A 24,729-nucleotide genomic window follows, 5' to 3' on the forward strand; every position below is an offset into this window, starting at 1 on the left:
CTCCGGAATTTTGTTTTTTAATAAGGTCAAAAATTCACTCATTCTTCCCACACCAACCCCAACCCCCATTCTCCAGTTCTCTCAAGACCAAACTGGAGGTGGCTCTCAACACTGCTCCTTCAGCTCTCTGCACGGCTTGGTAACTTGCTCTGGCCCGACATAGAAAACCTGAGACCCGCAGCTTTGTAGCCCTCCTAATTATGACTTAGTACTGCAGCCCCACCTTTAGTCACGCCCTGGTCTGCGGCCCAACCCCGAGGAAGCTTTCAGCTTCCCTAGGCTCTTCTCCACGGCAGGGCCTAAAAGCCCCAGCCTGATTCGCTGCCATCGTTCCCCTAGCAAAGCCCGCACTGGTGTCTCGTTCTGCTCATGAACCCTGCAGGCATTGGTGGTCAGGGGTAAGAATCTTCTGCCGAACCACGAGAGTGAACGAAAGCAAAGATCTATGGCTGCGGTTAATACAATGGATTTGGCGGAAGCACTGGCCCTGGGGCCCCCCTGGCGACATCTTTGTCACGTGATGCTGTATGCGCCCAATCCAAAGACGCTCTTCGGTGGCCGCATCCCACTACGCTATTCTATGCTGGTGAGGAACAACTGCTCACTGCCCTAGCTCTGCGCCCTACCTGAGGCTCACCTTTCCATCTCTCAAATATTCCCCACTCCCTCCTCTCTCAGATGTACATGCGCTTTGATGGACGACTGGGATTCCCTGGAGGTTTTGTGTCCGATAACAGCCCCACCCTGGAGGATGGGTTGAATGATGTACTGCTGAAGAGACTGGGTGAGGGTGTGTCCACTTTCAGTGTGGTCCACAACGACTACCGAAGCACCCTCAGCGATGACAAGTCGAAAGTGGTGGCCCACTTCTATACTAAGTGTCTGACCCTAGAGCAGCTCCAGGCTGTGGAAGCCAAGGCACCGCTAGCCAAAGACTATGGATTGGAGGTGGGACTAGCCTGGGATCTCTTACTCCTACCTCCCTTCCCTGTGGTCCCTTCTCAAGGGAGGTTTTGGTCCCCGGCCATTTTGTCCTTCCCAGTGTGCAGGACTAGTCAAAACTCTAAACATCTCCAGGCTGGGTAATATTGTCAGTATGGCCACCTATGAAAGTATTACACACACACACACACACACACACACACACACACACACACCATGACTGTCCTCTGCAGAGATTTTTCTAGAACACACTCTCCCAAGTATGATAACGATTTGGGTCCAGGGGAGTAGGGGCACAGGTGTATACATGGAAGGGATTCTCCAATTTTGGCAAGTACCAAACTCCTGGGGAGAAGGGGAGAAGCGACTCCTGCCTTCACACTGGCAGCTCCCTAGGGAGAAAGGAACTTGGAGACTTCCCTCCGACAACCCTCCTTAAAAAGGCCTGTGAGTCTGCAGTTGTCTCGAGTTCCCCAGCCAGGCCTACACAGCTGGAATAGAACTCTTCACATACAGGGCTATGCCTGCGTCTGCCATGCCTGGATTCAGGCCACAGGATAGCGCTGTAGGCAGGATTAGCATGGAGATGGACCCAGCATGCCTCGGGAACCTTTACCTCTACAGGGTTATACCCAAGGGGCCTCACAGAAATAGGAATACTTGGGACTTGTTCTGCAGCGGTATCTGCTCTAGAAACTTTGCTGCTGCAGTGAGAATTATGTCTTGTCCTGTTTGCTCCCCTTCACAGGTCTTTGGCCTGGTGCGGGTGCCCCTGTATATCTTGCAGGATGGCGTGGGAGGCCTGCCCGCTTTCCTAGAGAATTCTTTCATTGGCGCTTCCAGGGATCAGCTCCTGGAAGCCCTCCAGGACTTGGGAATTCTGGATCCTGAAACCATCTCAACCCTAAAGGAACGAATTATACAAAGGAGGCTGAGATGAAGGACCTTGGTTGTAGGAGTCTGGAGGGGGAAGGAGTGTTTTCTGGGCCTGAGAGATGGCAACGGATACCAGATTAAAAGGCAGAAGTGTAACGCAATGTGTTTTGAACAGAAGATCTTGTCTTATGGCATCAAATTCTACAGCCCTTTGCAGGGGCCTGCACATGTGAGTCCTTCCCTACGCATGTGCACACAGACCCGGGGAACCCCAGATATGCACATGTGCCATCTCGCTCATGTCCACTTTAACCAGGAACCAGCATCCCCACCTCCTTGCTAAGCAAGGGAGAGTCCTTCCCTTTTTGTAATACTGCCTTCTAGTATCCAGCTTCATGTTCGCTGGAGGAGCAGAGGCGGGGGATTTCCCCTTGAAAATGGCTTTACCTGAGACTCCACCAAACCCGCAGGTTCCATAGAGTTGGGAGAGGCCTTAACGAGCTCTGTCCCTCTCTTTCTTCCCCTATCAACTGAACCTAAGGGCCAGAAGGTGGAGACGGCATCTTGGCTTGACTTTGATTGAACATAAGACCTCTGAGTGTTTTGCCCTCTCTGAAGAATTTAGGAAGGGAATTGATGCAGCCTGTCTTGCCTGCCATGTTCTAGGGAAAGACGCTGTGAATGGAGCCTCTGGGCTCTTCAGCTTTCCGGTGTCGTAAGAAGGCAGAGACTCAGCCCTACTGGTGAAGACTCCACTGAAGGGCCAGATAGTGACCCGTTTAAGCTTTGGGAACCACACATTTTCCTAAATCTGGTTTCAGATGGTTCTAATATATGCTCATGTACTGCATGGTTAAAGTTTGTGCATTTTGTGTAGGGGCTAACGTGTGCCGCTCTCGTGGATGAACGCACTCCACTAAATCTTGGGATGCTGTTGTTTGTATTGTATCTGACTAGCAATCTTTGCCCTTCTTGCACTTAGACATTCACAATTTCCCTGAAACCCCCGCCGTAATATTATTGACGGATGGTTCGTTTTGTCATAAAGAGGGATTCGTGCAGCTCTCCCAGACTGTAAAGATTTAGTTACCACAGCGTGAATTGGCATAAAGTGAAGACAGTTCTAGAAGTCTGTCTCTTCCTGGCATGGTCATTTGCTCTGTGGTTTCCTGTATGTGCTGACGAACAGGAGCTGCTAACCTGAAGCTGAGCAAAAGTCAGGTGCTGTGCCTTCTGGACGTCACAAGCTCTAGAACCATGGTTTCCCAGTTTCTGTGTGGACTAAGACAGCCTTGCTTCATCTTGCCTGTCATATACTGTGTTTCATAGCCCCAGAATTTGTAAGCATTTTAGTGATGTTTATCTCTTAAAATGCTACTTTAGCCTTGTATTGTTTTCCTGACTTTCTAGAATTGTGTGTGGGTTTTTGTTGTGTGTTTGTTGTGTTTGTTTGTTTGTTACTGGGTTTCCTTAAAACAATTGTTTCCTCTGTTAGGCAATTTATAAATCTTCACACCTTTAGACTTGGTTATGATGTTTTGTCTTTTGGTTTGGGTGGGATGTGTTTTTCTGGTTCTTGTTCTTATGGTGGTTCAGAGCTGCCAGAGAGTATTTCGGGAGACCATGGTGGCAACTTTGAGGCCCTGATCTGGCCTTAGACATGAGCAGTGTAACTTTTTCAAGCTATTCAAGGCCAGCCAAGACTCAAGGGTAAGTAGGTTGAAAGTCGTTTGCTGATGTGGGGTACGCTGGCTAGTTTTATGTTAACTTGACAGAAGGGAACCTCAGCTGAGGAAATGCCTCTGTAAGATCCAGATGCAAAGCATTTTCTTAATTACTGCTTGACAGGGGAGGGGCCCAGTTGGTGTTTTTGGGTTCTATAAGAAAGGAGGTTGAGCAAGTCATGGGAACAAGACAGTAAGCAGCATCCCTCCATGACCTTGGCATCAGCTTCTGCCTCCAGCTTCCTGTTGTGCAGGTGGCAATAGAAGTTCAGGTGTCAGCCCAAGAGGAGGAAAATCCTTGATGGTAAGACTGTAAGATCACAGACTGCAGAATGTCTTTTGCTTCTGCTGTGCCTTTACATGTCTGCCACCTCTTTCTCTGGTATGGTGTAAATGGGTGTGGGGAGATCCCCACCGCCTATAATGTAGTGTGTTTATCTCATGGAAATATTCTGTCCTATTGGGCATTTTTACCTCTGGATCATTATAAAGATGATTTCTTGCTAGGCTGCACTGTCTAATTGATAAAGTTAGTGTCAATAGAGTCTTGATGATTAAAAAAAGAACAAGGACATGTCACACAGCTAGAACACATGAGCTTCTATTGAGGAGTCATACAAACTGTGACATAGGTTAATTATTTTGAAAAATGGACTCCCAGTAGTCCAGATAGTTTAAATTCTAATCTTAATGTTGGGAGATGTGTTTACAGGTTTTCAGGTGCAAGATAGCCGAAACAAAGCTTTGAAAATAACTTAAGAATACAATGTTTTCATCAAATCGCTTTGAGGTGAAAAACCCAAGAAGACAATCTAAAGTTTTAGAAAGGCACAGAGCTGAATGAGGAATGCGTTAAGGTCAGGAACAAGAACAAAGCAGCCCAGTTATCATTAGCAGACATGTCTTTTTTGCTAGGATTGGTGGTTGATGAGTAAAGGTGATGATTAACTTCTTATACCCATTTCTGCCCTCAATCTCCTGATAGAAGAAACTACTGATGTGTGGGTATGTACCGTAAAGGTTTAAGGTAGAGCTCACAGATTCTTTTCCATATATAAAAGTTTAGGTGTGTGATTCCTTTAAGATTCCTTACAAGATTACCTTTCAAGATAAGCAGTGAAGTAATTGACCCTTTCTTTGTAACTGAAAAATGCAGCCTGCCTGTAAAAGACCTAAGAAAAACACCTTGCTTGCCAAATGGTTAATCTATAACAAGTTTCTTGGGTATGAATGAACATGGGTTCTTGGGATAATTTGTCTTTCGCCTATAATATGTAAAATGTTTAAACATGTAAGGGATATGGATGACATGTTTTTTAATGTTTATTTTGTATTCATTGTAATCATTCACTTGGGAACCAGAATGTAACCACACTGTAATTTTATAATGCCTGAAAGATGTTGCTGAGGTATGTAAGCTGTAAGGGAAAGAATAGAGATAGAGTTGGAAGGAATACATCAAGAATGCGAGAAAGAAATGACCAGGAAAATAAAGAATAGAAAATTTAAAAGAAGAATAAAGAAAATGCCCAAAAGGAAACCATCAAGAGAGTGTGTGAGTGTCCTTTTCCCTAAGCTCCTCAGATAGATAGTCTAGTGTGTACCAACTCTGTGAGTTTCCCTTTGAGCGCTGTGCTGCTGGAGGGTGGTTCCTCGGGCAGCAGTACCGTTCTGTTTCACTTCCTGTCCTGGCTTCCTGTGATGATCATAGAAAAGTGTAAGTCAAAGAAGCTCTTTCTTCCCCAAGTTGCTTTGGTCATGGTGTTTCATCTCAGCCATGGAAACCCTATCTAGGACACGGGGGCAAGTGATGGGCCAGAGCACTAACAAAAATTCGTCACCAGATTTGACGAGATCAAGATCCAGAAGTAGATAAATTCTAGTTTTTTAGACATCAGTAAAAAGGGAAAACAATGTTGGAAAACTAGTGCAGGATCCCTATGGTACAGGACCATGGTGATTTGAAGAGAATGGTCCCATAGACTCATATGTTTAAATGCTTGGTCCCAACTTAATGAAACTGTTTGAGAAGGGTTAGAAGATAATAGCCTTGTTGGAGGAGGTGTGTCACTGGGAAAGAACTTTGAGGTTTCAAACACCCAAATCAGGCCCAGTCTCTGTCTCTCTCTGTCTGTCTCTGTCTGTCGTCTGTCTCTCCTCTCTCTCTCTCTCTCTCTCTCTCTCTCTCTCTCTCTCTCTCTGCCTGCTGTCTGCAGATCAGGATGTAAAGTTCTCACTACTGCTCCAACACAATGCCTGTCTGCTTCCTGATTTGACAATCATGGACTAACCCTATAAAACTATAAGCAATCTCCTAATTAAATGTTTTCCTTTGTAAAAGTTGCCTTGGTCATTGTGTATCTTCATATCTTCATAGCAATAGAACAATAACTACCACAAGGACCTTACAGGCCTGGGAGATGTCCTAGTGATATTTCAAGGAAATATTGTGCGGATATGGAGGGGCTCAAAGAGCAAGGAGACAGGAAAAGTTGCCCCCATAGTTCTTATGGGAGAAGGTAGTGACCTGGACCAGGGAGAGGGTGGTGGAAATGGACAAAATTATCCGTATGGAGGGAGGTCTTGGAACTGGTGTTGGCAGAGTCTACTGATCCCTGTGGGAAGAGACCAGGTAGAAGGAAGGTAGAGGGTTCTCAAGTTTGTATCTTTAGGCATTCAGGTGACAGAGGAAGCCTGCTAGGTCAACCTCATAGCACACTGTTGAAGGAATTGAGTAGTGCTTGCTGGGTTATTATTAGAACCTTTTCTGTGGCAGTGATCAAATATCATGACCAGGAACAACTAACTTATAGAAGGAAGAGGGTTTAGGGGCTTCCGTAATGTGAGGAAGAGCAGGAAGCTGGCTGGTCACTTCTCATCACACAGGAAACCAAGGGAATGAACTAGAAGTAGGGCAAGGCTATAAAGTCTCAGAGCCCCCAACTCGTGACAAATACCCTGCAGAAAGGTCTTACCTTAAAGGTTCCCTAACCTACACAAACAGCAGCAGCTGGAGGCCAAGTGTCTGAGCCTATGGGGGCAAATGGAAGCATCTTTGTTTCTCTCACTGTTCTAGAAGCTTAAGAACATGACTCTGATATGTGCTTTGCATCTGGTGGGGACATTCTTACCGGTAAGGATGCTGTCATTTTCCAAAGTGCCCACAGCATGCATGAAAAGACAGAGAAAGCTTGTCAGAGAGCAATTGTTTTCAGAACAACTCCACCTGACAAAGAGCTCATGAATCTATTAGTCCATGAGTAGATTAATCTCTCCTGATTTAGGAGAACCTGATCCTCATCTCCTCCTCCTCCTCCTTATTTTTTCTTCAACAGTATCTCACCATGTAGCCCTGGCTGTCCTGAAAGTTACTATGTATACCAGGCTGGCCTCAAACTCCACCTGCTGTACCACTATGCCTAGTCTGATCCTACTTCTTTATACCTCGCATGAGGATTACTTTCAACATGAATTTTGTGCACAAAATTTTCGTAAAGTTGACTGAAATTATTTGCTAAGGTTTGTCCACTGATGGTTCGTATTCTGGAGACTTAGCCCTCACTATGACAGTTTTGAAAGAAAACCTTTAAGAAGTGGGATGGTTAGGCCACTGAAAGAATGAGGCAGAGAAAGGCAAGTCAATTCGAAGGTCACACCCAGAAGAGGATATAATGAGGGACAATAGAGTCACCAGTTCCTCTCACTAATACGGGGACGGAGAGCGGTTAACTTTGTGAAACAGCCTGACAATGACATGGCAGCTGGATGTGGAAAGGGTGCAGTGCGGTGGGTTTAAAAGAAAGGAGTGTTTGGTTACGGAGAACCCGGGAGATCTTACTCCAGGTTCAAGTGAGAACATGGGATGGCTGGTCACAGCCAAGGGTACTGCTGTAAAGTGTTGTATGGAGGAGCAGGCCACGTCCCACAGCCCGATTAGCTTAACCCCCCAAAATAGCCACACAGAAATTGTATTAATTAAATTACTGCCTGACCCATTATTTCTAGCCTCTTATTGGCTAACTCTCACATCTTGATTAACCCATTTCTGTTAAATCTGTGTGTCACCACATGACTGTGGCTTACCGGCAAGATTCTAACCTACGTCCATCTCAGGCTGGAGATTCATATCATCTTCCTGTCTCTGCTTTTGTCCTCCCAGAATTCTGTTCTGTCTACTTTGCCCACTTAAGGGCAGTGCTATCAAAAGGCCAAGACAGTCTCTTTATTCAACCAATGAAAGCAACACTCAAACAGAAGAACCTCTTACACCAGTAAAGATTCAGGGGGAATGGTGAGGTAGAAGGGAAATGAGCAGTTGAGGGGATAATGAGATCAGGAACTGACATGTTAGAGAAGTCAGGTAAACCGGGCGATATCCTCAGTGACAAAGAGGAGGCACAGAAGACAATATGGCAGCAGAAGGGGAAAGTGGCCACACCAAGACATGCCCTCCTGAGACAGGATCTCTTGAAGGAAGAAGGGTGAATAGAGGCCTGGAAGAGTAATGCAGGATCATGTGGACTACAGCAGGGTCCCAACTTTTGGCCTTTCAAATATGGGGTAGATGATCAGAAACAGCTCTAGCATTGGTGCCTAGAAGATTCAATTATTGTGTATTATCCTCTGATATAACCCAGATCTAAGGGTCACATGTCATCTGGAAACTCCCAGGTGGCTGGCTAGTCAAAGGGAAGGGAAGTGTGTGTGTGTGTGTGTGTGTGTGTGTGTGTGTGTGTGTGTGTATCCTGCCAGGTACCCAGCCTGTGCTAAGTACATCTAGGTTGACACTACAGGACGTCAGCCACTTCTGAAAAGGACATGAGGATCCCTGGGCAAGGACATAAAACCTCCCAGCTCAGGTAATGGTTCTGCAAGGAATACTGAACCCAGAGCCCATCCTTGGAGGTTGCTAATGATTATTTTTCCAGTTCCCATGATGCTCTGCTGTGGCAAGGTTAAATGTTCTCTTAACCTGCTCCCGGACCTCCTTGGATGGCTTCAGTTCCAGTTTTTACTTGTATGACACTGATTTAGTTTCTGTGCTCTCTGGTACTGGTGAGGGGCAGGTGTCTATAACTCCCCTGCCTTCTCTAAGGAACATCCCTGTCTCCCAGGCAGTGGGGTCCTTCACCATCAGCCATCACACACTTCTATGGACTGGTCCAGGAGGTGCCTGCCTGGCAGGAGGGAGAGAGACAGGCTAGACTGTACATGTCTCCTCTCCCCAGCTCCCGTCCTGCTGGGGGATGCTCAGCCAGGGTGGAAAGCACACAGAACTCCCTGTGCCCCTTTAAGCACAGTGCTCTGGGGAGGGAAGAAGATGGGAGCCCCTGCAACCTCCACCCTGCTCCCAGCAGGCAGGACCTTCAGCTGAGCACTGGACTTCCTTATCTCAAGCTGGGGGTTGTGATTCCTGGGGAGAGGGTTAATGGAGGGAGCACTTGGCATTAGCTTTGTTCAGATCAGCCTGAACTATGTCAGCAAAGGCTGCTACTGCTCCTTCCTGGGAAGGAGGGGGTTCTGGTCACCCCACTCTCCCACCCACCCCCACTAACACACATTGATGCCTATCTCAGCAGAATCAGCAAGAAGTTTCTACTTCTCAACATTGCGTTTTCCCTGTTTGCAGAAATCACTTTCAGACTTCATTTTGTCCTGAGCCAGGTCCTTGTCAATTGCCAGGGGTGAGGCAAAGCTCCTGTTTCCTGGCACGACCACATTGGGAAGGAGGGTGGTCTCCTGCCAATGAGCTTGGGCTCTGAGGGAGGCTCCGTGAAACAGATGGGGCAGTGGGAGTGAACTAGGAAGGAGGTTTATTGCACAGAATTATCTAAATCCTGTACCCCAATATTCCAGTGTGCCGGTGAACAGAAAAGCAAAAGTGGACAGGAACATTTCACCCTTGATAACATTTGCAAGGAACGGCAGAGCTTGAGCCGTCTGGAAGATGCTGGGTGTGGGGAAGAGAAGAAGAAAAAGGGGACTACTCTGCTTAACACAATTGAGGTAGAAGGGTGTCGGCAGTGCAGGGAAGGAATGTCACCATTCTTCAAGCCATAGAACGTCACCAAAGAGAAACAGTCCTCTCCTCAGGTCCTCCAGGTCCCCTCTGCCAGGTTTATTCCATATGGCAGTTCCCATTGCTCGCTGTATTGGACACAGTCTGTCAGAGACACCATTGGAGAATTTAACTACCGATGTGACCCTGCTGGTGCCTGCCTTCACTTTCAGACTCAGAAACGTGAACTAGTGAAGGAACACTGGGGACATGAAAGACACAATAGGCTCCTGTCTGCTCCTCAGCCCCTGGCTGGAGGAGATCTACATTCCAGACCCATCCCCAAAGTACAGCGTTCACCCTAATCTCTGGAGCAAAACCAGGGCCACCCAGACCCAACCTCGACCCTTCTCCATGGACCGTTGGCAAAGATCTTCCCCTCAGCATGGCAAACTCTACATGGGGCTCACGAAGTATAAGCAAGAAATATAAATGCAAATGGGACATTCTAGGTAGGAATTGCTTTCTGATCCTCACATTCTCCTCCCTCTAGGGCTTCTAAAGTTTCCACCCGATAGATTGACAAGCACCCATCAGTAGTTCCAGGCTGTGGATGGAGAAAAAAAGTCTATGGAGCAGGAGAGAAGAGCAACCGAATAATCTCATGTTTGAGGGCAAGGAGTGTACCCCAATCACTACAAATGCATTCCGGGGCAGCCTCACCATTAATTCTAATCATGCATGTGTACTGCTTCCACCCACAACATGCCCACGGGCCGGGTGGTGGGGCATCAGATTAATTGATTCATCAGGAGCCTCTAGTCTGGCATGCAGGGATGGAAGGGAATATCTGCTTGCTCTTAGCTTTCATGAGAGATTTGGGATATTTGCCCCCTTTGTAATAGACTTCGGCTGGCTAGTTTATGTCAACTTGTTACAAGGTCAAGTCATCTGAGGAGAAGAGAGCCTAAGTTGAGAAACTGCGTAGTAACTCTGGGCCATAAGCAAGCCTGTAGAGTATTTTCAAATTACTGATTGATGTGGGAGCACCCGGCACATTGTGGGTAGTGCCAACCTGGCCTGGTGGTTATGAATTCTGTTAAGAAAGCAGGCTTAGCAAGCCATGAGGAGCAAGCCAGTAAGCAGCACCCTTCCATGGCATCTGCATCAGTTCCCGCCTTCAGCTCCCACCCAGTTGAGTTCCTGCCTTGGTTCTCCCTCATGGTCTGTGATTCAGGATAGGTAAGTTAAAGAAACTTTCCTCCCCAAATTGTTTTTGGTCACGGTGTCTCATCCCATCAATAGAAACCCTAACAAAGATGTTGGGTCCATGGAGGTCATGCTAAGATAGGGACAGACCACCAAAGTTTAGTAAACCAGAAGCAAACTTTATTCCAGGAAAAAAAAAATAAAAAAAAATAAATCTCCATGGGGCACAAAAATCTTATCAGCTAGTTGAGACCACAGCCAGAGATGGATTTGTAAGGCTGTGGCAAAGGGCAGCTGTCAAACCCTCCCTTTTTAGATTAAGAAACAACAATCATTAGGCAGTAACAAAGGAATATTTACAATCTTGAGGTGAAACTTAGACACAAATTGCCCTTCTTTGCTATTTCCAACAGGGTTTTTCAGTTAAACTAGTGTTTGTATTTAGCCCATTGTCTTTCCCTGACATTCCTTAATAGTGCTTACCAAGGCTCCACACTCCCCTGACCCTGCCAGTTTCACATGGCCAGGAAGGGTATGGGACAATATAAAACCAAAAAATCAAAAGTCACGTATATTCCATCATTTAAAAGCTATCTCTCTCACATCAATTGCTGGGCATGAGTAGCCAGGGCATATCTAAAAGCTGGTCCTCAGTTTGCAGAGCGACCCTAAGTTTGCAGAGGCTACTTTAGCCTCTTAAGTAGAGCTATGTGTAACATGAGGGCCTGCTTGTTGGGGTTTCTGTCCTGCCCAACTCCCACAGCCAGTAAGCCCCAAAGAAAATCACACAGAGGTCTCCATAAGTTAAAAACTGATTGGCCCATTAGCTTAGGCTTTGTATTAGCTTTTATAACTTATATTAACCCATTATTCTTATCTATGATAGCCACATGTCTCGGTTCCTTTTTCAGCAGGGTAGGTCACATACTGCTTCTTCCGTGATCTGTTCAGGACTGCGGAAAGAGCTTCCTTCTTCCCAGAATACTCCTGTTTTCATTGTCCTGCCTCTACTTCCTGTCTGGTTGTCCAGCCTATACTTCCTGCCCGGCTACTCACCAATGAACGTTTATTTAAAACATAATTGACAGAATACAGAATTGTCCCACACCACTTCCCCCTCTTTTTTTTTTTTTACAACCCATATCAGAGTAGTCCACTGTTAACAGTTAATCCTTAAGCTGCTGAGAAAGCTGTAGACAGTCTGCTCTCAGTTTCCTAGGCTTACAAGTTTATATTTTGTTATTTCTCTATTCTTATTTTTATAATCTACATTTTTTTATATTCCTATTCTTGGATTCTTCAAAAGATTTGAAGATTCAAAAGATAGAGATTGATACCAGAATTGAGGAGCCTGGTAAGCCCAATGGATTCCATGACTGTGGGCCCACTGCTGCTCTTCTCTGGCTGGGAAGTGAGCTCTCAGTCAGGAGCAATTCTGTGCATAATGCCATGATTGTGGATAAGACGTTCTATAAGTCCATGGATGGTGGTTTTGGCAGAATCATTACATGCAGGAAAGGCAAATCCATAACCAGAATAAGTACCTAATCTAGTAAGGACACAACATTGTCCTTCATTGTGAATGAAGTTGCCCAGGTCAGTGGCTGGTCACCCTGGGGAATCGTGCCATATCTGGGCTTGGTGTTGGCCTCTGCTATTGACTTATCCTGCACTCAGTAGTGGCTGTAGTCCCATCAACCCCAGCAAGTGCAAGTCCCATCTCTGTCACCATGATCAAGCTGGAGACAATCACAATGTCCCTCGTGGGGCGAGGGCTAGTTCAGTTCCAGTGCTTGCCCTGAATTCCTAAAGGTCAGGTGAAAAAACTGGGCATGTTTTCACACACCTGTCACCCCAGACTTGGGGAGATGGAGACGGGTAAATCCTGGGGCTTCCTGGCTAACCAACTTAGTCTGATTGGTAAGTTTCAGAGCAATGAGAGACTCTGTCTCCAAAGAAAAATGGGCAGTGATTAAAGAATAGCATTCATGAATGTTCTCATCACAAACTCAAGAGTGCATGCATATCCACATACACATACCCTTATGTGTGTGCACACACGCATGCACACATACACACACACATTATAGGGCTCTACTGGCTCTCTCTGGTAGCACCCCCTTGTCCCTTCATATTAATATATAATATATTAATCTATAGTCTGAAACACTGGATTTTTGATCAATCACATGGGAGAATCCAGTGGGGGCTGTGTGAGTTGGTTTCACTCTGAAGGCAGTTGGAGGCAAGTGGCAGGCATTGGCCATCTTAAGCCCCCTTAGTCTTCCTAGACATGGTCTTGGTCCTTTAAGAGGTGAGACTGGAGCCTCCTTTCCCTTTCTTGTTCCTTGACCAGGAGGGAGCCCATCTGCTAAAGGGTTTTGTGAAATGCAAACACTTCATTCAAATGTAAATTACAACCTTTACCTTCAACTCCAGGAGACTTTCTACTTTTAACTTTTACTATAGGAAACTTCAAACTATGTTATATTAAAAAAAAGAACATAATAAGCCCTTAATGGTCCCCAGAAACCCAGCTTCTAAAATTGTATTCATACCCTCAGCCTGTCTCTCGGAGGATGATTTTTAATGTGTGGTTCATACATATTTCAGTATGTAGCTATAAAAGGCAAAGAATTCTTAAAATTGTAACAGCACTATTATCCTACCTCAAATAATTATGCTATTCCTATACATCAAGCACCTGATCCCCATCTATAGATACAAAATGAAATGTTTTGCAATGAACGAATGAAAGCAACATTCTCACATTTTAATAACCAGGCCTTGACCTTTTGGAGCCTGACCCTCAGTGACCCATGATGCCTCATATAACTTACTAACTCAGGGAACCTTGCACAAGAAAATTAGCTAATTCTGTAAGCCTTGTTACTCAACAAGCTCAATCTGCCCACTGGGTACCGTTCAGGCTGGAGGCTGTCCGTTCCGCTGGGGGAGAATAAGACCACTGCCACAACTTCTGGACTGAACTGGAAAGAAGCTTCATTTAACACTGGCCAGGAGCATACCTGGAACTCCCAGAGAACAGTGGTGAACTACACTACTCAGGAGCTGAAAAAGGCAAAATCCACAAGGCTACGTGCTTCCTACTTTAGGCTAATCAGGGGCAAGCGAACATCTTGATGTACTTCCGGCCTACTCACCCCCTGCATCCTGTGCAGTTGGAACAACCAAGCTGTCTACAGAGGTAAAATTCCATGGCTTGTTACTTTACATGAACAGCTCCCAGTGTCCCAGGAAGTTATCTGTCCTTGGGCAAGTGGGACTTACAGGTTAGAGGTGTTTCTGCTTTATAGCACTCCTAAGTGCAGCAACAAACTTAAAATATAACTTTAGTTATCACAGAGGCCATGAGGATAAGGCAGAGGAACTCCCCCTGCCCCAAACATATCTCTCAACTGTTACAAAAAAACAAAACCAAAAAACCTCTCCCTTCCTCTCAGCAACAGGCTTCCCTTGGGCATTCACCTGTTGCTTTTTTACAGTGTATTTCAAAAAATTCTCTCTTTGTCTGCTGGTGTCTTGGTGAATTCTTTTACCACCCATGTCACCAACCTTCCATGCGACATTTCTCACAGTAGTATTCACAAGGTTCTCATTATTTTATTGTCTGTTCAGTTTTAAACCCAAATGTCACCCAAGTCCAGTTTCTTTGTTAAACCCAACCACTCAGGACCAGAAGGTGTCTTGATAAAAAGGGTCTAGAAATTCTTTCACAGCACACAGAAGCATAGCACTGGAGACTTCCTAGTCTCCAGAACGAGGAGAATAAAAATTTTAATTGTTCAGTCGTTGAGGGGGGAGTTACATGGCCTTATCCTCATGGTCCGACTGCCATGATCCTGTGGGTGGAGGGACCTCTCCTTGTCTTGTTGAGTAACAGGTTGCTTTAGTTGATTTTTCTTGAACCCAGTCATTTGTGCAAGGTTCTCGGAATTGTTAGGGGTTAGGCTCCAGACATCTGTGTGAGGCATAGGTCATTGCAGGTCAGACTCCTAATAAACATAGTTCGATTGGAAATGTAATTTTTGGCAATTTTGTTTCCATAAGTAAGGGTTGGATGCAATATATATATATATATCATAAAAATCAACCAAGTCCTGGAATGGGTTCTCTGAATATCGAACAGCAAGGTTATCAGGTAATAGTTGGCAATGTAAATTGGACCTAAAACTCAGTGTTTTTAAATTAACATTGGAAAAAGAAATCTTTGCTTGCATGGAGACTTCAGTGAGAGAGGCGGGATCCTGTGACGCTAAGAAAGCTTGGGGCCGGCAGATCCAGGCAGGGTACTTGCTGTTCCTTGGTTAGTTGGTTGGGTATAGGCAGACAGTTATGGCGCGTGCATGGTCATCATTCTGGGGCTTAAGTCAAAGATTCAACATGAAATGAAGAATAAAGAGTCTATTTTCTCCTGGGCCCAAGGCTGTAAGTTGTCCAGCTTCTCTCGTTTCTGCTCGGTTCCATCCTCAGGTCGTGTTACTAAATTTAGCATATCTCACCATTTTTCCCTTCCTGGCTTCAGTTCAGTCTTTCATGGTAAGATCTGCCTCTGTATCTGACTCTTCCTTGTCATTCAGTTATGGCAGAAGCTAGGTCGATCACCCTGTAAACACCCCTTAACCAGAATCTTCTGCAGCTGCCCTCCTGGTTTTTCAAAAATAAAATTAAATTTAGGCAATTTATATATTTACAGAAAATTTGGGAGACTAGTACAGGGCATTCCCACATAGGTCATTGTGTTTCCCCATCAATATCTTAAATTAGTATAGTATAGTTCTTAACACAATGAGCCAGTTTGGAAGCATTATTATTCACCAAAGTGTTATTCAGATTCCCTTGTCTGGTATCTTTGATCCTGGATGCTCTTTTTTACATTCCACAGGCAGTGGAAATTTCCATTTTTATTTTATGATTGCTATAAAAATCCCATGCTGATATTATACCCTTGTGTTGGTGTTTGAGGGTGGGGTCCTTTGGGAGGGGACCAGATGGTAACACTGGAGCCTTCACGAATAGCACTAGGGACTTTACAGGAGACTCCAAGTTGGTCTATGAATCAAGAACTGGAACCTCACTAGACAACAAGTCTGCCAGCCCCTTCATCTTAGACTTCCATGTCTCCAAAACTGTGAGAAATAAGTTTTAGTTGTTCGTAAGCCATCCAGTCTAGGCCATTTTGATCCAGCAACTCCAAAGATTATGCCTTGACAGTTTTAAAGCTTGTCTGTCAACTACGTAATGACCTCCCTCTGCTGAGACTGGCTGGGTGCTTTCCTCACACTTCAGGCCAGAACTCTTTCGGTTGATGGGGAAGGCCGCAGGCAAAAGAGCGGTGCTCACCACCTCACCTTGGTTGCCCTCTGTCAATGGGACACACCCATGCAGATGCTGCTCTTGGCTGTCAGGCCGTTGTTGGTCAAGTTCTCCCAAAGTTGCCAAGTTGCTCTGTGGCTCACCTCTCTTTATACTGTCTGCTTGTGGGAAGGAAGTCACTATTCAGCTATGCTCTGAGAACAAAATAACTTTGAAAATGACCTCTAATTTTTCCACGTGGAGGATTCTTTGCCTACATGTATTCCATATCAGTTCAGGTGTATGGATATTGATTTTCTACTTTGCAATATAAATAAATAAACAAACCAAAAGTGAAACTGCTTTAATTTTTTGCTCAAGTTGTTTCTGCTTTGGAAACTCTTCCATCAGTGGTGGTGACTTCCTTTCTATTATATGAAAACAGTGTGGGGTTTCTTCTTACATTTTTGCTCTTCTTTTTCTTTTGGGGTGTGGCGGGGTGAGCTTCTTTCCTGACATTACAAGATGGTTGATGTTCATTGTACACTCACTGAGCTTGCCTGGAAGCCAGAGAGTAAAACAGCTGCACTGGTCAGCCTTACAGACTAGTCAGTGGTGACACACTCCTTTAATCCCAGTAGCCACACTAGTTTCCATAGAAACCGGGCAGTAGTGGTGTATGCTTTTAATGCCTGCCCTAGAGAGGAATGTAAGACAGGAGGAGAAAGCTCTCAGCCACAGTCTTTATTCTGAGAATTCCTGGAGGCAGGATCACCATTTCGGACTGAGGTAGAAGAGCCAATGGCTGGCTCTTTTGCTTTTCTGACCTTCAGGTTGAACCTCCATATCTGTCTCTGGGTCTTCATTAATTGTGCTACAGAACATTGTTTTCTTTGTTGGGATATGATGTTATAAGCAACATCTGGGCCCTAAGTGGGTTGTTATCCTCAGGAATCACTGCCTCTGTGGGCCTCTCAACTCAGAACAACAACAAAGTAAGATGTTTATTAATCCTTGAGTGTAGACATTCCCATAAATGCTTCTATGTTTGATGCCTGTAGGTTTACACAGGCCAAACATAAACTTACAAATTCATATCAAGCTTTAACCTGTTATTATAATCATAATACTATCTTCGGGATGTTTTGGAGGTAGTCTTTTGAGTTACTATATATTGGACCAAGATTCACACTTCATTTTATAGTAGTGGTAATAATCATAAACCTGATGTAAGAATCTTAAGTACCATAATGATGTGGGAATGTCATATATCAATCTGTTGATTTTATTGGTTAAGCAATAAAGAAACTGCTAGGCCCATTTGATAGGCCCACCCTTAGGTAGGTGGAATAAACAGAACAGAAGGCTGGGAGAAAGAAGCTGAGTCAGTGAGTCGCCATGATTCTCACACTCCAGACAGAGGCAGGTTAAGATCATTCCTGGTAAGCCAGCTCGTGGGCTACAGCAGATTATTAGAAATGGGCTAGTCCAGGTGCGAGAGCTAGCCTAGAAGAGGCTAGATAGAAATGGGCCAAGTGGTGTTTAAAAGAATACAGTTTCTGTGTAATTATTTCGAGTAAAGCTAGCCGGGTGGCGGGACACAGCCCAGCCCGCCGCTCTTATTTCAACACCATAATTCTTAACACTCTGCTTGCATGAGGTTCTGGGTTAACTTTCTACAATATTGTAGCCCTGAGAGGAGTCCATTGAACGCGGAGAGCTCTGGTGCTTAATAAAAGGAATCCCACAACTAGCTCAGAACTAAGAAATATACAGGTATTTATTAATAGATAAAATTTACAAATCAGGATTTTCTGTGTGAACGATAGATAAAGATGAGATCCAAACAAACTGAACCAACAAAACCGGGGTCCAGGGGGAAAGACAGAGAGGAAGAGGGCCAGACGCTGCATCCAGGTAAATAGTCTATGAGGCCACGCTCCAGTAGGCGGGTAGTTGTTAGCTATACACCTTCCCACAGTAGTCCATTTTCTTTTTAAACAGAAAGGCAATGTGTAATTTATTTCTCTGTCTTCTAAAAAATAATCATTTGGGGCCCCTATCATCTTCCAAGAATAGCCATGGTGTTACTTTTTGACTCTGAACAGCTATCCACATGGAACAGCTCTGGGCATATGGCTCTGTTTCCCTCTAGCCCCGACCACTGGGGAAGCTGCTTCTGTGTGACAGGGTAGGGGACGGGAATGCAGGGACAGGACAGACGCAAAGCATCATCTGAAAGACACGGTGCCCGAGTTTGTTCTCCTGTTGCTGTAATAAACACTGTCATCAAAAGCAACTTGCGGAGGGAAGGGCTCATTTGGATTATATGGTCCCGATTACAGTCTGCCACTGAGAGAAGTCAGGAGAGGAAGTCAGGAAGAAACCACGGAGGACGACAAAGCTGCTTCTTCATCTCAGTGGTTTCACAAATGATGTGATTTTAAAAGCCAAGTTGGGAAGAATCTCCAGCCAATAAAATGCCTGTCATAACAAGCATGAAGATTTGAGTCTGGATCGCCGACACCCACACAGAAGCTGGGAGCAGTGGACATCCTGTAACCCTGAACTGGAGTGGGAGGGTCCCCAGTGCTCAGTGACCAGCCATTCTAGATAGCTAGTGAGCTCAGCGTTCAGCATCAGACACTTTCTCAAAAATAAGGGAGAGTGCAGTAGAGGAAGACACACAGCATTGACTTCTGGCCTCCCTGCACATGTGAACATGTGCCTGCATGTCTTATACACACACATACAAATAATTACACATACCTACACTACACACACACAAATAATTACACATACCTACACTACACACACAAATAATTACACATGCCTACACTACACACACACAAATAATTACACATACCTACACTACACACACACAAATAATTACACATACCTACACTACACACACACAAATAATTACACATACCTACACTACACACACACAAATAATTACACATACCTATACTACACACACACACACAAATAATTACACAAACCCACACTAACATGCACACACACACACACACACACATGCAAACAACAGCAACAAAAAGCCATTATGCCCCCTTAATACCTCATGAAAATTTTCTTGCAGTTGGTCTGGGATGTGACCCTGGGATTGGAAGTTATCGAAAGGGTTTTATAGGCCTTTTGCCAGGTGACCCTAATGTTTAACCAGGCTATTTGCCAGTCCCTTGAACTTTAGCCAGAGGATGGCAATTGTATAACACTCATCACCTCACCATGCTACGACTGAAGGACCCTACAGACCCCCCCCTCAAAACCCCAGCTAGCATGCTCCCGTGAGAATGCCCTGTTTGTTTGAAAGATTTACAGGACCTGCAGCTAGCCGGCTCTCATGAGAACATCCCATTTGCTTAGGGAAACAGGATGCCTATAGTCAGCACATGTGCCAAACTTAGAATATCAGTAGTTCACAAAAGAAACAATTCCCCCTATGAAAGATCCCAGCTTGACAAGGCTTTTGACGAACAAATGTAAGTGCAGAGTGAGATCAGGGTCCCTGGCTGCAAAGCAGGATATCTATAAAATAGGACAATCTGCAAAGCAGGATATCTATGAGATAGGACATCTATACGACAGGATGTCTGTGGCCATACATCTGTGCTGGGAAAGGAAAATCAAAAAGAGGAACAGGATATCTGTTCCCATACATCTGTGCTGGGAAAGGAAAAACCACTTATGCCCCTTGCCCCATTCCAACCGACCACTAACCACGCATCTGCTTCTGTAATCTGCTTCTGCCGCCCTCTTTCCTATAAAAAGACCTCCCCCCAGTCTGCAGGCGCGCAAGTCCTCCGAAAGACTTTGCCGCCCGCAGGTATCTGTGTTTACTCAGTAAACCTCTTGCTAATTGCATCCTGTGGCCTGGTCTCGGAGTGTCCTGGTTCTGGGGTCTTCATCGGAGAAAAAGTCCTCTCTGAGGGTCTTTCAACGACTATCTCAGTAAATGGCATCTCTGAATCCTGCTACTCAGGAGACTAAGAAAAGATATCCCCAGGCACCTTGCTGCTGCTCCTTTTCTGAGGATGCTGGCCTCAAACTTTGACAGAAGACACAGCACTGAGCTTCTGCCCTCAGCTCCAAGAACAGCTGCATTTACTATGTCCGGCTCTGGGGCCTGAGGGGGACTTTCCATCTCTCCATCCTAGCCTGGTACCATCTCCATTTAACAGATCCATACCTGGGAACCTGAGGGAGCTGAGTGGCTTCCACTAAAATCGTGGACCAGAGTCTGGGTGAGTTCTACAATGAACTGGCAACTCCAGGCTATGGCTTGAAACTCAGACCTTCTTCAAAGCCACCTCTTCCCTTCCTTAAACACTCACAGGTTCTTGATATATGGACTAATCTTCGGGGGAGGAGCACCTCGCTGAAGCCAAGGTCCTGAACCCCAGGTTTTCAGCATTAGGTCCTAAAGAGCCCCTACTTTCCCATTCTTCTTCAGAAATTAAAGATCTGAAGACATTTGAACGTACTGCTAAACTCCGGGGGTGGGGCAGTGCCCTATCTCTGACTCCTCTGCCCACACTTCTCTGTGTCTTTGTCATGTCCACATTCAGGCCCCCACCTAACTGTGACCGGTGGCATATCCATATACCCTATGTACCAGGCTCCACACCACTGCCCAGAGCCCAGAGCCAATGCAGTTGCTCGTTGTAACCACACCTATCATTGGCCTCTTCCCTTCCCAAAAGTGTCACCACCCAGGACGAAACCTGTCCTGGCGCTGACCCTGCTCCCCATTTATTTTCACTTAGTCCCCACATTTCCAGGACTCAACACTTGTTACACCCATCTCTCCTTTTCCCCCATTGCCCTAGGGAAGGCATAGTCTCTGAAGCCAGACTACCTCCCTCCTAGCCCTAGTTTCCAGAAGAACCCAAAGACAATTTCCTGAACACTGCGTCGTTCCTTCAGCTGCCTGGACTCCTGAGTGAATAAATTTCTGCTCTGGCTCCAAAGCCTGCTCCACCTAGCCCTCCAGATGGCTACTTGAGCCTGTATCCACCAAGCTTCAGCACCAGAGGCTCAGGAACCTAAGGGCCAATCCTGAGGAGGCTTTCAGTTTCTCCGAAAGCCCTAAGGTATCTTTGGCTCAGCTTGAGAGCCCCATCCTGATTGGCTGCTGCCGGGGTCTCGCGTAGCTCCGCCCCGAGGAGCTGCCCTCTGTGGGAACCCGGAAGAGCGAGCCTGGAGATGGCGGGGGATCGGAAAGTGGAGCTCTGCGAGGCCCTGGCGCTGGGTCAGGGCTGGCGCCACGCCTGCCACGCTCTGCTCTACGCGCCCGACCCTCGCAAGCTGTTCGGCCGTTTCCCGTTGCGCTTCGCCGTGCTGGTGAGGACGCGGCATGCTGGCCTGCTCCCCGCCCCGCTGCCCGAGCGTCCAGGCCAACCATCGTCCCTCTCCTCCCCCAGATGCAGATGCGCTTCGACGGGCGCCTAGGCTTCCCTGGCGGCTTCGTGGACGCGCAAGACAGCAGCCTGGAGGACGGGCTGAACCGTGAACTGCGCGAGGAGCTGGGCGACGCGGTGGCCGCCTTCCGCGTGGAGCGCTCCGACTATCGGAGCTCACACCTCATGGACGGACAGCGCGTGGTGGCCCATTTCTATGCCAAGCGCCTGACGCCGGAGCAGCTGCAGGCGGTGGAAGCCAGGGCACCTCAAGCCAAGGACCACGGGCTGGAGGTGGGACCAGCCTGGGACCCTCTCCTATGTCTCTCACCGGAGAAAGCCACTGGGTGGAGATTTTGACATGGCACTCACTCTCTCAAGTGGCATGAACTATTGGGATCGTGGTCATTTCCAGGCTGGATAACACCACCAACTTGGTCTCCCTTAGTAACTTTTGCAGAGAGATTTCTAGAACACACACGCAAGGCTTTCTTCTGCCCTGTATGCTAATACCCAGGACACTCCAAAGCTTGACCTTGGGCCCTTATTTTCCTTTAGCAGGAGGTGTGCTAGTGATCCTAGTGCTAGGGAAAGGTGTAGGTGACTGTCCAATTGCGGGTGGGGACAATATTGAAACAGGTCACCGTGCGTACTTTGGCAGTGTGTAGACCGAACAGTCTCTTGGAATCAATCACTAGTTGAGTGAGGAGGTCAGAGGAAGATTTGGGTATTTTGCCTTTTTCTTGATCACCCAAGTGACACCTAGACAGTCGTGTAAGTTCTGTGGTTGGACATACTGCTACAGCCATGCCTGGCCCCTGGAGGCAGTAGCCAGCGAGGATGAGGGAGAAGATGGAGCAGGACTAGTGTGGGTGGAGATTGGTACCCAGCATGGGTCATTTGTAAGCTTTCCTGAGGTGGGATTATTGGGCCTGGTTCTATCTGGTTGTTAGGTTAGATCTCCGCTCCGCAGAACACAGTAGGTAAGGGAATGTGTTGAGATACTTGAAATACCGCATGTTGCCTGTCTGCTTTTCGTAGGTGCTGGGCCTGGTGCGGGTGCCTCTGTACATCCTTCGTGATGGTGTGGGAGGCCTGCCCACCTTCCTGGAGAATTCCTTCATTGGTGCTGCCCGGGAACAGCTACTAGAAGCCCTTCAGGACTTGGAACTTGTGAATCCTGGCACTATTGCAAACCTCAAGAACACAGCTTCTAAGTAGAAGCTGCCCACCACGGACCCATGGAAGCCAAGATAAGGGCTTTGGTATAAGGGAAGGAGGGAGGGAGGGAGGGAGAGGCAAATACTTTCTCTTTGGGGGCTGAGAGGTGAAAGTTGATACAAGATTAAAGGCAGAGGTGTGTTTTCCACAGAGGACCTTGTCTGATGGCATTAGGGATCAAAGGCCTTGGTTGTATATGAGTCCCTCCTTATACGTGGATAAACAGCCTGGAAGCTCCAGGTATGCACACGCAATCTGTGATTACACAGCTGTCCATCACACGTCTGTTCATCACAACCGTGATGTGGCATCAGGCACATCCAACTCCTTCCTGGTAATTGATGGTAAGGTTTGGGTTCTTTCCCACCTGCTGCAAGGGCTGCGGTCCAGGATCCAGCCCAGCCCATTCTTGTTAGGGAAGCAGAGGAGGGGGTTTCTCTCTGAGAATGGCCATGGGGTGGGGCAGGGGGGTTACCTGAGGCCCAAGCAAAGCTGTGGCTTTCAGAAAGTTGGGTAAGGCCCTAGGCAGCCCTGTACTCTTCCCCAACTGCTGAGGGTTGGCACATGGCAGGGAATTCTTGGGCTGAACCTAGACCTGAGACTCCAGTCCTGATGCCTTTCTTCCAGTGTGTTCATCTTTCAGCTCCCTTTGTTTCTGTCTAGCCTGCCCTGCCAAAAACAGTCATCCAAAAAGGCAGGCTGGGGCTCTGTTCCCTCCAGTTCTTTCAACAGATATGGGTTAATTAACCCCTGCTCGGTGGCAGGTATGGCAACTGAAATGGAGGCCCGTTACTCTTGTCCTCCAGACTTCTAAGTGAGGAGTAGGCACATCGCATTATACATAAATAGCACTACATGGTAAATACTATAAGCCTTGTCTGGCACGTGGTGTTCAGGAACTCTTTAACTCTGTCATGTCAAACTTACCCGCATGATACATGCGCCATGTGTTGTTGTGTCCCAATAAAGCACTGATGAAAAAGCAGGTGTCAGACTAGACCATAGCTCCGTGACTGCTCTGCTGGGAAAACTAGGTGACTGCTTGCGGTACCCGTATGTGCACATGTTTACAAGGGAGTAAATGATGGAGCGGGTATGGTTCTGTTGACATCCTTTTACTTGGGTTGGTCCTGAATGGCCCTGGTAGAGAACATTAGGCAGAAAGAAGAGAGGGCTAATCACAAAGAAATCTGGAAAGAAGTGTCTGAAAGGGCATGTGTGATGGGCCGGCCGTGGGAAGACCTTGTCGGAATGTCCCCAGCATGGACTTCCCAATCGTGATCTTGCAACGTGTTTCACAGTCAAGTAACTTATTTATTTCAAGACCATTCCTATGACGGATGTAGATCTTTGAAAATTCTCAGTGGAGGCTGGGGATATAGCTCATGTAGCTTTGCCTAGCATGCATGCAACCCCACGTCTAAACCCTGGCATTGTATAAATAACACCTGTAACCCCAGTGCTCAGGCAGGAGGATCAGAAATTCAAGATCATCCTTGGCTACAAGGCCAGCCTTCAGTCCGTGACAACCTGCCAAGACAACAAAAGTCTAGATAGTATTGAACTGGTAGATAAGGCCTGTCAGGAGAATTCAGGTAGCTTCATTCATAGATCTGACACCTTAGTAGAGATGGTTCAAAGGCTCGCCTGGGACCAAAGTGCCTGTATGTTACCTCCCGGATATGGTGATCTAGTTAGATGAGATTCCTCCATAACTTGATGCCCAGAGAAGGGTACCAAGAGCCTAGGGTAGAAGCTACAGGATGACGGATAGTTGTTTAATACTATAGTTGAGGGTTGGGGATTACACTCCTTCTCTTGCTGGTGGTATAATGGGGGAAGTGATAAAGGATCTGCCACCAACATTGGCAAGAGCCTAGTGTAGAACAGAATAGGGTCACTATAACTAGACATCAGGAAGCAATGGGAGGCTGTGCTTCAGAGGTGGCAGCCCTTTTGGTACAAGATCATACAGGCCTGGGCATGGCCAAGTGCATGTTTCAGGCACTTCTGGTGTGGATCA

General features: G+C 46.5%; 2 protein-coding genes across 2 annotated transcripts; both read left to right on the forward strand.

Annotated features, from left to right (window-relative positions):
* Nucleotides 1–445: 445 nt before the first annotated feature.
* On the forward strand, nucleotides 446–1,882 carry LOC121464538 (U8 snoRNA-decapping enzyme-like). Its single transcript, XM_041677569.1, has 3 exons — nucleotides 446–586; nucleotides 679–948; nucleotides 1,691–1,882. The coding sequence occupies exons 1-3, from the start codon at nucleotides 446–448 to the stop codon at nucleotides 1,880–1,882; spliced, it is 603 nt and encodes a 200-aa protein (XP_041533503.1).
* A 19,376-nt stretch (nucleotides 1,883–21,258) lies between these two features.
* Nucleotides 21,259–23,704, forward strand: LOC121464346 (U8 snoRNA-decapping enzyme-like). Its single transcript, XM_041677249.1, has 3 exons — nucleotides 21,259–21,429; nucleotides 21,510–21,779; nucleotides 22,527–23,704. The coding sequence occupies exons 1-3, from the start codon at nucleotides 21,292–21,294 to the stop codon at nucleotides 22,704–22,706; spliced, it is 588 nt and encodes a 195-aa protein (XP_041533183.1). The 5' UTR covers nucleotides 21,259–21,291; the 3' UTR covers nucleotides 22,707–23,704.
* The last annotated feature ends 1,025 nt before the right edge of the window (nucleotides 23,705–24,729 follow it).

The sequence above is a fragment of the Microtus oregoni genome, unplaced genomic scaffold (genome assembly GCF_018167655.1).
Source record: "Microtus oregoni isolate MIOR12 unplaced genomic scaffold, Mior012 000028F_ref0000031, whole genome shotgun sequence".
Classification (NCBI taxonomy): domain Eukaryota; kingdom Metazoa; phylum Chordata; class Mammalia; order Rodentia; family Cricetidae; genus Microtus; species Microtus oregoni.

Coding starts and splice junctions, on each gene's coding strand:
- LOC121464538 (XM_041677569.1), top strand. CDS start 446: ATGGCTGCGGTTAATACAATGGATTTGGCGGAAGCACTGGCCCTGGGG. Junction 587..678: donor CACTACGCTATTCTATGCTG/GTGAGGAACAAC, acceptor CTCCTCTCTCAG/ATGTACATGCGCTTTGATGG. Junction 949..1,690: donor CCAAAGACTATGGATTGGAG/GTGGGACTAGCC, acceptor TCCCCTTCACAG/GTCTTTGGCCTGGTGCGGGT.
- LOC121464346 (XM_041677249.1), top strand. CDS start 21,292: ATGGCGGGGGATCGGAAAGTGGAGCTCTGCGAGGCCCTGGCGCTGGGT. Junction 21,430..21,509: donor CGTTGCGCTTCGCCGTGCTG/GTGAGGACGCGG, acceptor CTCCTCCCCCAG/ATGCAGATGCGCTTCGACGG. Junction 21,780..22,526: donor CCAAGGACCACGGGCTGGAG/GTGGGACCAGCC, acceptor TGCTTTTCGTAG/GTGCTGGGCCTGGTGCGGGT.